A 12,815-nucleotide genomic window follows, 5' to 3' on the forward strand; every position below is an offset into this window, starting at 1 on the left:
CTGTAGTTTTCATTCCGATTGTATTATACAACTCCGAACAGTTCAGTCGCACCGGTGCGAATAAATATTTCTTCACAGTCGCACAAAATACTTTTCAGTTGCAAACGCGAGTGAAATGGTCGCACTGTAGAGCCCTGAGTTCATCCGCTGAGTTTTTTCCTGTTCGGCGTGGTGATGTTTAATGTCCCCGCCAACCTCTGTAGTGTCATTTAGCATCATGCTAGTGTCATGATTTCCCCTCGCGCAAGCGCTGGAGCTCGCAGCGAAACTGGCAGCCCGCGCGCTGAAATGCTAAACCGTTTCCGGGTTTTGGCACTACAGAACGACGTCATCCCTGCGCCGCTCTATGGTGGTTGGCTGCAAATTTAGGAAGCGCTCGATTTGATCTGCAGCGGAGTTTTCTATGAGGGGAGGACGGACTTTAAACGGCAATATCGCAGTCGATCCCGTTCATTTAATCGCGGGCCGTCAAAAATCGTGATCGCGATCGATATTCGATTCATTGTGCAGCCCTAATGTACGTGTATGTAAATGAATGGGGTTTAATTGAATAATTGGATTAAGTGATCTTCACTTTCATTTCATGCCTTAGGAAATTCAAAACTGTTCAGTGGAATATCTTTCAACAAATCACTCTCGCGCGCGCGCGCACACACTCGCACACTCCAATAACGCTATTAATAGAACCAGGAGGGAATAGAGAATGGTGCTGGCTGTGGTTACCATGGTGACCAGGTGTATTCAGGGCAGGTGTGTGTGTGTGTGTACAGTATGATGAATTGAACTAACATTTGCTTCTACACATGAGGATTTAAACACACATTTCTGAGAGAGGCTCTGTTTACAAAAAGGCAGGTTTATATTTCTGTAACAGTGTTTTCTGTTGTTGTTGTTGTTGTTGTTGTTGTTGTTTTGTTTCCGTCGTGTTAAATCTTGTTCCACTGTCTTTCTCCTGCGACTGAAAAAACCTCCCTGCAGCTTTCCCATCACGTTCCATTTATTCTTTCTTCACGGTATGAAAAGTCTATCTGCATACGTGTAAACGTTTTAGAGTAATAATAATAATAATAATAATAATAATAATAAAATCTCAAATAATCCTCACAATTAATATAAATAGTTGTTGTTTTTTCCCTCTGTTCAGCTGTGTGTGTGTGTGTGTGTGTGTGTGTGCGTGCGAAAATGATCAAATATCTATTTGATGACACACTTTCCTAAAATAAACCTCCTACATGGTGGTGTTTAAGAACTCCCGCATTAAACCCGCTTCATCACGTTGAGATTATTATTGTTTTATTCATTCATTTTTTCGCGAGCGCTTTAGTTAAAATGTATATTTTTATTATCCGAACGAGTCTCAGATGGGTTTCCGTATCGGATCGTTCTAACTCATAGTTTCATAATAACGGGAGATGAATGAAGGAGTGAGTAAATGGATAAATGAATAAACGTGCCCGTAGGGAAGATGTTATTGTTGTGATGAAATGAAGACTGAAGACGCGACTTCGCGCTACGCCGATGAGGGAGTTTGTGGTTTCTCGAGGCAGTGATGAGATGAAGGTGTCTCTGGAAGAAAAGGAACATGAAGGAGATTTTCTTTTCTGAGAAGTGTGCGGTTGGTAACCACGGCGATCAGACGCAGACACGCTTCCTCTTTCCTCTCGGGTACAGCTCATTTACATACCGCAAAGAGGATGTGAAGACTTACAGAACTTGTATTTGTAATATATACACGCACACACACAGCGTCCTCTACTAATATTGGCACCCTTGTTAAATATGAGCAAAGAAGGCTGTGATAAATTGTCTTTGTCGATTAACCTTTTGATCTTTTTGTTAAACAATTCACGAAAATACTCTGCTCTCATGGCTCTCAAACAGTTGCAAACACAACACAGGTTTGTGTATATATATAAATATAAATATAAATATAAAAACAGCATACCTGAACTCTCAGCTGTTTGGTGTTCACCCTTAATTCCGTTTGTCATCTAAACCCCTCATGTCTCCGTCCTAAACCCTCATCACATGACGGTTAGTAACCGCCTTTCTCAATGCACGTAAAAACTTTTTTTTAAAAATAACGGGTGGGGTTTTACTGGCGTATTTCATGTCGTAGAATAAAGGGTGTTCACCAAAAAAACCCATTGCGTTTGGGATGGATCCGGGAGCGCTAAAATGCTAACCCGTTTCCGGGTTTTGACGTACACGGTGACGTCGTCTCTGAGCGGCGAGTCTAAACGCCTAGAGTCTGAGTCTCTAGAGCACCTGAGTCTCTAGAGCGGCGGCTCTATGGTGATTGGCTGTAAGTTTAGGAAGCGCTCGATCTGATCTGCGGCGGAGTTTTCTATTAGCGGAGGACGAACTTTAAACGTCAGTATCGCAGTCGATCACGTTCATGTCATCGTGGGCCGTCAAAATCCTAATCGAGATCGATATTCGATTCATTGTGCAGCTCTAGCACAAGGGGCTCCGCGTCTTCTCCTGTAATACCTGATGAGGTTGGAGAATACATTGCGAGGGATCTGAGACCTCCATACAGATCCTCTCTAGATCCTTCACGTTTCAGACAGTGCGTGTCTTTTGTGGTGTCGTCTCATTTTATCCTGGTGTTGTGTTGTGTTGTGTTGTGTTGTGTTTTCCTGTCTTGTTGTCTCATTTCGTCTTGTTGTGTTTTATTTTGTTTTATCGTGTTGTGTATCATGTAAAAAAAAAAAAAAAATCTTTTAGAATTGTTTACACACACACGCGCGTGCGTGCTTTTACGTGTGCTGTTTGTTTATTCTCTCTCTCTCTCTCTCTCTCTCTCTCTGTTTCCTGCAATGTGAGTTCTTTTGTGTAACTGTGAGCAAAAGCCGCAGAACCGCCCTGGAAGTTCCTCTGGGCCTCAGCGGCTCTGACGGGCCGGACCCGCGTGTGTGCGAGAGAGAGAGAGAGAGAGAGAGAGAGAGAGAGAGAGAGAGAGAGAGAGAGAGAGAGAGAGAGAGAGACCTTCAGTGCGTGTTTAAATGTCGCGATGCGTCTTTCCCTTCTTTTATGGCGTTTATTGAGTCTGGTCGTAGTTCCGTTATAAAAGGAGTTAACAGGAAAACGTCCAGGTTTAATGTTTATTTAGGAAAAGTGCATCATGGGAGTTTTTCCTGCTGATTGCTAGCACATGTCCGGCACGTTGCTGCCTCTACACGGACAATTAACTCCCTGGATTTATATTCGGAGGTTCGGAGTGCTTTCCTGCATCTTTTACACCAGACCTGTCTGTCTGGTTATGCAGAATATGTTTATGGATATTTGAGGTGTGTGTGTGTGTGTGTGTGTGTGTGTGTGTTAAACTCAGGTGTGTGTGAACTAGAAGGTCCAGCTCCATTAAAAGACCCTTTTTTCTGCTTTCTCTACAGGAAGTCATGGCGACTCGGCTCATGTCCCGAGTCAGAACCGACCCGTTAGCCTGCTAGCTTTACCGTCCTTGCACTAATCATCGGTTCAGTCATGAACCACACGCCCAGCCCTCACATGGCCGAGGCGGCTAAATCGGGTCTGCTGTGCGGTCTGGGCGTGGGTCCGGACCGAGTGCGCTCTCCAGACAGCATGACCCACACGCCGAGCCCCACGGTGGGCACGCCCAGCGCCAGCCCCCCCCTGCTGCTGTCCCCCGGTCTGGGATGTGACGGTATGGGTTCGGGAGCGGACTGGGAGAGCCGCGAGGAACTGCGTCTGCGCGAGCTGGAGGAAGCGAGAGCTCGCGCCGCGCAGATGGAGAAGACGATGCGCTGGTGGTCCGACTGCACGGCCAACTGGAGGGAGAAATGGAGTAAGGTGCGCGCCGAGAGGAACCGAGCACGTGACGAGGTCCGACAGCTCCGTCAGCGCCTCGACACGCTCACTAAAGAGCTGACTGGGTCGCGGAGGGAGAGGCAGGAACTGGCCTCCGAGAACGAGCAACTCCAACTCCAGCTTCAGAGACTGAGAGCCGATCAGAGCTGTCCGTCGAATGCCGACGTCTCCTCCCCCGTGTCCAACTCGTCCATCGCCGATTCTGACCGACAGCACAGCCACGAGGACGAGAGCGTCGGAGAGGGACCCGGTTCTCCAGAGCCGGAACCCGTAAGAGATGTGGGAACCGAGAAACCGGAAAGGCAAAAGGTAAGTCCTCAAAATGAGCAGAGAAGACTAGAACGCCACTGCGGAACCAAAAGTCCAGGGGGCAGAGCTTGTCCCCCCCTCCAGTAGTAGAAGCTGAATCAGGTCAGGTCTGACTCCACCCCCTGGTCTTTTGGTTTGACTCTGCCCCCCCAGTAGTAGAGGCTGAAGGACCAATAATTAAATTTACCGTTTTATTCAGAAATTAAGTAATTAAATAATTAAATAACCCGATGCTTATATTAATCCAGTTATTTTGCAAGATTCCATGAAAACACACTTATTGTTTAAAATATTTCACAGTATCCACTTTCACAAAGTACTACTGTATTTAAATCTTTTTTTCCACAATATATATATATGTATGTGTATATATATATATATATATATATATATATATATATATATATATATATATATATATATAATATACATTTTCCAATGTTTTGTTTTTACATCAAAATTATACAGTTTAATATAAAATACCTCAAATATATTGAAAATGGCAGGATAATCACACTGTACACTACAGCTCACATGTGCAGGGTCATTCACAGTCATCTGTTTAAGCTCTCTAGGTCTCTCGCACACTTTGACACACACACCATTTCCTGTCTTGAATATCGACTCAGTGTGTGCAGATGTGAAACACCTCTGCTGCCCCCTGCTGGATAAGACTGTGCAGCACGAACATATTTCATTTCCTTCATGACATTGCTTCTGAGGTGTGTGTGCGCGCGCGTGCGCACGCCCCTTGTCTTAAGACTCTTCCTTTCATACTGTAAACTCCCAAAATATTAGCACCCTTGTAAAAAGAAATGTGCATTGAGTGATCTTTCAGAGTTTAAGGTATACTTTTATTTTCACACAATATAAACCGATTTCAGAATGAACTGCACAGTGACGCTTCTTCAAGAGAAAGTCACAGCAGATCCCGTGATTCCGGTGTCGTTTAGCCACAAAAACACGAGTTTCGGGGAAGTTTAGGAGATTGACCTGCTAATTATTTTACATGATGTAAATATATTATATATATATATAAATATATGGTGTCTAATTTACAAGAAGAATCGGCTGAACCGTGATCTTTGGGTAACGTCGGAGTTATTTATTATATGGATATTAAATTTTTTTTTAATGTGTCGACAGATTTGCTGTATAATAACTCTAATATTTTAAAAATGACTGTCTGTAGTTTTCAGTTAAATCATTTTATCCCTTTTAATGATTCTATTTATTGTTACTATTAAAAATAAATTAATTGTTAAAGCATTCTTTTCATTTCCAGTAAATTACCGATTTAAAAACAAGCGTCAGTTTTCCATTTAATGTTTCTATCGCTTAAGTAAGAGTGTAAATAATTTTACGATTAAGTAATTATATAATTTAAAAAATGAGTGTAAGTGATATACAAGTAAATTCTCTCCTGCCTTGTGTTTCTTCCCACTGTACCGAAAGCCCCCTCTGTTCCCTCTGAGATTATTTTTCTCCTGGTCGTGTCTCAGGAGCTGCAGCTGTTGGAGGCTCTGCTGAGGGCCAAAGCCGACGCCCCGGACTCGTGGGATTCTCGAAGCGTGAGCAGCCTGCGCTCGGCTCTGAGCCGCCAGGACCGCAACAGACTTCTGTGGGAGGATCTGGCAACCCCGGACGAGGACTCCAGCAAACTCAACGCCCTCCAGCTGCGCCTGGACGAGTCCCAGAAGGTCCTGCTGAAGGAGCGCGAGTGAGAGAACTCTCCTCACGTGATATCTCTGCTTCAGCGTTTTTAGATCTTAACATGGTGTTCCTCTCCTTCCTCAAGGGCTCGCAGTAACATTTTTCGACCAGAGAGGGCGACATTCCCACATAGCTTTTAAATAATACCAGTTTTAATCGTTTTAATAAATATCACGATCGCAATAGTGCCGCTTATGTCTCAGGACGAAGCCTTGACGAGGACACCGGGGTTGTGTTCATTTATTTGTGTAGGAGATTTATTTTTCTAACATCGAACCATATTTATCGTCTTTTACTAAAGCGGCGTGTAAATGTTTTTGTTTTGGTTTTTTTTGTCCAAACTGAGCCGAAGATTCTCACCACGTTTACAAAAGTGTCTAATTTTCTTCGTGCTCATGTGAGTAGGTTGATAAACGTCAATTAACGATGACCAATTAATTTAGCCACGCCCACAAAGCTCAGTAAAAGGCGGAGAGAGTTGAAAACGACATAATGGCGTCTAGACGGTGAAAGATCTGCTCCTAAGTGCGACCTTCCAGTAATGCAACTCAGCCACTGCGGCAGTTGAGCTAGCGTAAACACACACACTAACTCCTCCTCCTTTTGTAGGATGCCATTACTTTTGTCCTGATTGAATGACTAGTCTTATTTGTGTTAATTAATGGGTTTGTTTACGCATGTGTGGTTGGTTTTCAGGGATAAACTAGCGCTCAGTAAGAACATTGAGAAGCTGGAGGCCGAGCTGAACCAGTGGAAGCTCAAACACGAGGAACTGAATAAGAGCAAACAGGAAGCTCTCAAACAGGTGAGAGAGAGAGAGAGAGAGAGAGAGAGAGAGAGAGAATATAAATGTGACCACAAGAAATCAACCCAGGATTAGAAACTATTAGTAATAATCAGTGTAGAATAATAAATGATATTTTTAATGTCCCATATGGACCAGGAACATCTCCACACTTTTACTCTCATTAAAAATGTCAGAATCTATGAATATACACTAATGAATGTACAGATTTGGACACGCCCCCATATCCCTAATCAGATCAATAATGCAATGTGTAGAATCAGGTTCAGCTCACAGGAGTTGAAGGTGCATGTGGTACTTTAACCAGCAGGTGGCGCTCTGGTTCTGTTTAAAACCTGCACCGTGTTGCTGTGAATGGACCAGGGCTCTTCTTTTCTTTTCTTTTCTTTTTTTCTTCCTAAGAGAGTGGATTTAATTATTAAAGAGGGAGATAAGACACACAGGTAGAGGTGCGCGCGCGTGTGTGTGTGTGTGTGTGTGTGTGTGTGTGTGTGTGTGTGTGAGAGAAATGATGGGAAGTTTGTGTTCAGTCTTCTGTAAAGCCTCTGACTTATTTAGGAAAAGTCCAAATGAATGTGACGATAAAATATCAGATTAATATAATAGCTTATGCATATTTGATATGATATAATATAATAAGTAATAAAGAATCTGAAAACGTCTTTCAGAACAAGATTAAGAATAAAATACACGAGAGGCGAATGTCTGTCTGTTCATTTTCTCTTTCTCTCTGCTCTCTCTCTCTCCCTCTTTCTCTCTGCCCCTCTCTCTCTGCTCTCTGCTCTCTCTCCCTCTCTCTCTGCTCTCTCTCTCCCTCTCTCTCTGCTCTCTCTCCCTCTCTGTCTGCTCTCTCTCTCCCTCTTTCTCTCTGCTCTCTCCCTCCCTCTTTCTCTCTGCTCTCTCTCTGCTCTCTCTCTCCCTCTCTCTCTCTGCTCTCTCTCTCCCTCTTTCTCTCTGCTCTCTCTGCTCTTTCTCTCTCTTTCTCCCTCTTTCTTTCTGCCCCTCTCTCTCTCTCTCTCTCTCTCTCTCTCTCTCTCTCTCTGCCCCTCTCTCTGCCCTCTCTCTGCTCTTTCTCTCTCTCTCCCTCTTTCTTTCTGCCCCTCTCTCTGCCCCCCCTCTCTCTGCCCCCCCTCTCTCTGCCCCCCCTCTCTCTGCCCCCCTCTCTCTCTCTGCCCCTCTCTGCCTCCTCTCTCTCTGTCCCCCTCTCTCTCTCTGCCCCCCTCTCTCACTCTGCCCCTCTCTCCCCCTCTCTCTCTCTCTGCCCCTCTCTCTCTCTCTCTCTCTCTCTCTCTGCCCCTCTCTCCCCCTCTCTCTCTGCCCCTCTCTCCCCCTCTCTCTCTCTCTCTCTGCCCCTCTCTCTCTCTCTCTGCCCCTCTCTCTCTCTCTCTGCCCCTCTCTCTCTCTCTCTGCCCCTCTCTCTCTCTCTCTGCCCCTCTCTCTCTCTCTCTCTCTCTGCCCCTCTCTCTCTCTCTCTCTCTCTCTGCCCCTCTCTCTCTCTGCCCCTCTCTCTCTCTGCCCCTCTCTCTCTCTCTCTCTCTCTCTCTCTCTGCCCCTCTCTCTCTCTGCCCCTCTCTCTCTCTGCCCCTCTCTCTCTCTCTCTCTCTCTCTCTCTCTCTGCCCCTCTCTCTCTCTCTCTCTCTCTCTCTCTCTGCCCCTCTCTCTCTCTGCCCCTCTCTCTCTCTGCCCCTCTCTCTCTCTCTCTCTCTCTCTCTCTCTCTCTGCCCCTCTCTCTCTCTGCCCCTCTCTCTCTCTCTCTCTCTCTGCCCCCCTCTCTCTCTCTCTCTCTGCCCCCCTCTCTCTCTCTCTCTCTGCCCCTCTCTCTCTCTCTCTCTCTCTCTCTCTCTCTCTCTCTCTCTGCCCCTCTCTCTCTCTCTCTGCCCCTCTCTCTCTCTGCCCCTCTCTCTCTCTGCCCCTCTCTCTCTCTCTCTCTCTCTCTCTCTCTCTCTCTGCCCCTCTCTCTCTCTCTCTCTCTCTCTCTGCCCCTCTCTCTCTCTCTCTCTCTCTCTCTCTCTCTCTCTCTCTGCCCCTCTCTCTCTCTCTCTCTCTCTCTCTGCCCCCCCCTCTCTCTCTCAGCTGAACCTGCTGAGGGAGGTGCATCAGGATGAACTCGGCCGCATGTCTGAAGATCTGGAGGATGAGCTTGGAGCTCGAACCAGCATGGACAAGAAACTAGCTGAGCTTCGGGCAGAGGTGAAACACACACACACACACACAGCTTATTAATACACCTGCTCATCAAAAATATCGGCCAGTTTTATTTTATCAAAACTTTTTTTTAAATAATTATTGCCCTAACAGTGGATTTGGCCATCTTTCAGACCGGTAGCTTTACCATATTTACAGCATTATTTTATGAACCTCAACACTCTTTTTTTTTTTGGTTGGGGGGGGGGTCTTTTGTGTGTGTGTGTGTGTGTGTGTGTGTGTGTGTGTGTGTGTGTGTGTGTGTGTGTCTCTTCCTCATGCTGATGACTGTATAAGTGAATTGGACCTCTGTCACCTCATATTTATACCCCAGTGAAACAGGAAGTCAGGGGTTAAGAGTTCTCAGGTGAACGTGGTCATCTGTTCAGTTTATTTCTGTGGGTGCCAATAATTGTAACACACTTGATTTTGTTAAAAATAAAGAGAGTAACAGTGTGTTATAACATTATCATCTGATCGTTTGCATATCGAATATGATTAGAGCTTCTTTTTTTTTAGTCACTTCACAAACCGATTATAAACATGGCCCCGCCCCCTTTTTCCTAAATATACTGTTTTAAGTACTGAGAATTTTAGCAAAATTTCTTTTTTTTACTTTTGATATTAACTTCAGAATCAGAAGGAGTGTGTAAGAGGAGTTTAAGTGTGTAAACGCCGTGATTCGATGTCAGAGCTGTGTGTGTGTGTGTGTGTGTGTGTGTGTGTGTATATAGATGTGACTGATTTAAAGGATAAACGATAGTGTGAGGTCACGCAACAGGTCAGGATCAGACCACGCCTCCCTGTGTTTGTGTTTACCTCATTGTCTCTTAGGGTGTGTGTGTGTGTGTGTGTGTGTGTGCAGATGGAGCGTCTGCAGGTGGAGAACGCGGCGGAGTGGGGCAGGCGGGAGCGACTGGAGACGGAGAAGCTGGCACTGGAGCGTGACAATAAGAAGCTGCGTGCGCAGATGGAGGACCTGGAGGAGCAGCTGGCACGCAAACGCAGACAGGCAGCCAGCGCGCTGGACACCGACCTCAAGAGCATCCAGAGCGAGCTGTTCGAGAGGAACAAGGTGAGGGCAGGAGAACGCTGACCACAGCTTTAAAAACAAACAACAACAAAACCTCCCGATCCACGCTGTCCTCTAACCTTCACATAAAAAAAAAAAAAACACCCGATCCACACTGTCCGATCCATGCTGTCCTCTAACCTTCAAATTAACAAAATAAATAACCTCAGCAAAAACAAATATCATCCGGCATATTAAAAATTCTTTAAAAATTATAACTGTAAAAGTCCCTGTAATTATTTTGTTTGTTTTTACTTAAAATCCACTGTAGCATGTGGGCCGATGCAAGTCTGGGAACGCCTACCATATACCCTTGTTTGGAGACAGGAAACGTCTTTCGGTAACTCAAAGGTTCTACCTAGAGCCCTACAACAAAGGTCTCCTTTTTCCACGAAAGGTTCTAGAGCGGTGGTCACCAACTATCTTCCTTGAGATCTACCTTCCTGCAGGTCCGTCCAAAATCTAACGCACCGGTTTTAGCTGATGAAGAACCTCTTAAGGCAGAAAGATTAGGTGGTCAGGTGGGCATGATTATGGTTGGGTTGGAGCTTCAGTCTTCAGGAAGGTAGATCTCCAGGAACAGGGTAGGTGACCACCGTTCTAGAGTGAGCAGCTCGACCCGTTCATGATCCTGTGGAGCGAACACCTCTTTTTACAAACCCACAGCTCACACCATTCAACCCCCCCCCCCCCAAATCGTTCTGCGCTGCTGTCTCGCGGGTGTGTCCGGTCTTTAGTTTACCGCCTGGTTGCCATGGTTTCACTGATATCACCAAGCTCATGTAATATCCTCACAGGCTAGCTATAGCTACAGAATGAATATAAAACCCCTCCGGAGTTAAAGGCGCTCGTGTAAAGGTGCATTTAATAAAACTGCTTTAATAAAATCACACGGACGTGTTTACCATGCGCCACAGTGTAGCTGTAACGTTGCTGTGTGATTGACCGCATCTTCACCTGACCCTCGAGTCCTGTCCCTCCTCCTGCCACGTCCCCGACTCGTTTCAGCGCCTTGGCACTCGTTGCCTCTTCCCTCTGTAAGAGCACTGCTTCGCTAAACAGACAGAGACAGATGGAGGGATTTGGCCAAAACATGGATTCTCACATTTAAACGTGTCTCCAGCACTTCAGCTGTACGGCGAGCTCCGGTTATTTATCTCTGCACCGGTCACCGCACGGTCACTTCCTAATTAGACGCCGTGACTGAACTCACTTTCGTGAACTGTTGTTCTGCTGTTGCAGAAGAAAATAACAATTAAGTTTAAAAAAAAACCAAATTTGTTTGTTTATTATCTAATTAATGAGATTTTTACTTTTTTTTTTAAAATGTAACTTTTGTGGAACGAGTAAAATAATTCATTATTATATGATTCACTATAGCTGCAAGCAGCGATTACGGGGCAAAGCACTTTTTTTGGCCAAGAGCCATCTGGACCATCAGCACGTGTTCCCAAAGAGATCTATTGAATTTAAAGGCAAACACGTCAAGCCGTTACTGAGATATCTCCTCGAATGGACTCGAAGCTTTGTTTATTAGAATTGAGTCATGTTGCTAAACATTTGTGCCAAGTCTGATGTCTGTAAATAAAAGTACAGTAAAAGCGTTGCTGAGAAATGGCCTCACTTCCTCTCTGCCAACGTCGCCACAAAGTTTATTATGAACAAACCTTATAATGAATAATAATAATAATAATCATCATCATCAAGGCTTGTTCAGGTTGGTCTCCTGAAGCCGTGATCAACAGCACATAATTTTTTTAACTGTTTTTTTTGGAGGAAAATCCAATATGGTGGAAATGATCGTTGTGGTATATGTTGAAGGAATGACCCAAAGAATCAGTAAATTCTTCGAGGTGGTGCTGGGGAGTTATTATTGCAAACGTATGTTCAGCTTTGCCCTGATGGTGGCGCTGGAGTGATGTGGTGTACACCAGAATTGGTGTGAAGACGGCTAAAACTACTGTCCTGTGGCGCTGTGCCAAATTACATAAAAAGTGTACGAAGCATTCTTGGGGATGCTATAGACTCCCATGTGGGATTTTTATAGTAGTAGTAATAGTAGTAATAATAATAATAATAATAATAATGGTAATAATAATGATGATAACAATAGTAAGAAACGATAAGAAGTAGTAGAAAAAGAAAACCTACAATTCCAAAAACACACCATCCTTCAAGCGTTCAGCTGATGCCGAATAGTTTTTATATATGAAATATTGCGGTTTAGCAGGAGAATGGTGAATATTAACACAGCTAAAGAAGATTAATGATGATAAATGACGTCCAGTCCAGAGCCGTAGTAAAATACATCACTGATGTAAAGCTGAGAGATTTCCGTCATGCAGGAGGAAGTCGGAATACATCAGGAGTCACACATGACAGAATGTGCGGTTTTACGGAAATGATCCACGTCGACGTGCAGAGCGAAGCGAAACAGAGACAGGTGTGTTATTGTTGTGTAACAGCACAGTGTGGAGTGTTCTTCCACTTACACCACAGAGATTTGCCAATAATTACTGTTCTCACTTACATTGTCTGTCGGTCCGTGTGTCTGTCTGTCGGTCCGTGTGTCTGTCTGTCGGTCCGTGTGTCTGTCTGTCGGTCCGTGTGTCTGTCTGTCGGTCCGTGTGTCTGTCTGTCGGTCCGTGTGTCTGTCTGTCGGTCCGTCCGTGTGTCTGTCGGTCCGTCCGTGTGTCTGTCGGTCCGTCCGTGTGTCTGTCGATCTTTCTTTCTGTCCTTATGTCGGTCTTTCTTTCTGTCCTTATGTCGGTCTTTCTTTCTGTCCTTATGTCGGTCTTTCTTTCTGTCCTTATGTCTGTCTTTCTTTCTGTCCTTATGTCTGTCTTTCTTTCTGTCCTTATGTCTGTCTGTCCCTCTGTCTGTCCCTCTGTCCATATGTCT

At 45.0% G+C, this 12,815-nt stretch overlaps 1 protein-coding gene across 2 annotated transcripts in view; it reads left to right on the forward strand.

Moving 5' to 3' along the window:
* ccdc102a (coiled-coil domain containing 102A) overlaps positions 1 to 12,815 on the forward strand; it is a 38,565-nt gene that overhangs the window by 11,380 nt on the left and 14,370 nt on the right. For both annotated transcript variants that reach the window (XM_017478764.3, XM_017478766.3), the window contains exons 2-6: positions 3,396 to 4,140; positions 5,643 to 5,860; positions 6,550 to 6,658; positions 8,732 to 8,848; positions 9,708 to 9,917. In XM_017478764.3, coding sequence (XP_017334253.2) covers positions 3,487 to 4,140; positions 5,643 to 5,860; positions 6,550 to 6,658; positions 8,732 to 8,848; positions 9,708 to 9,917 — 1,308 coding nt within the window. In that variant the 5' untranslated portion in view covers positions 3,396 to 3,486. The remainder of the gene's footprint in view (positions 1 to 3,395; positions 4,141 to 5,642; positions 5,861 to 6,549; positions 6,659 to 8,731; positions 8,849 to 9,707; positions 9,918 to 12,815) is intronic.

The sequence above is a fragment of the Ictalurus punctatus genome, chromosome 10 (genome assembly GCF_001660625.3).
Source record: "Ictalurus punctatus breed USDA103 chromosome 10, Coco_2.0, whole genome shotgun sequence".
Classification (NCBI taxonomy): Eukaryota; Metazoa; Chordata; class Actinopteri; order Siluriformes; family Ictaluridae; genus Ictalurus; species Ictalurus punctatus.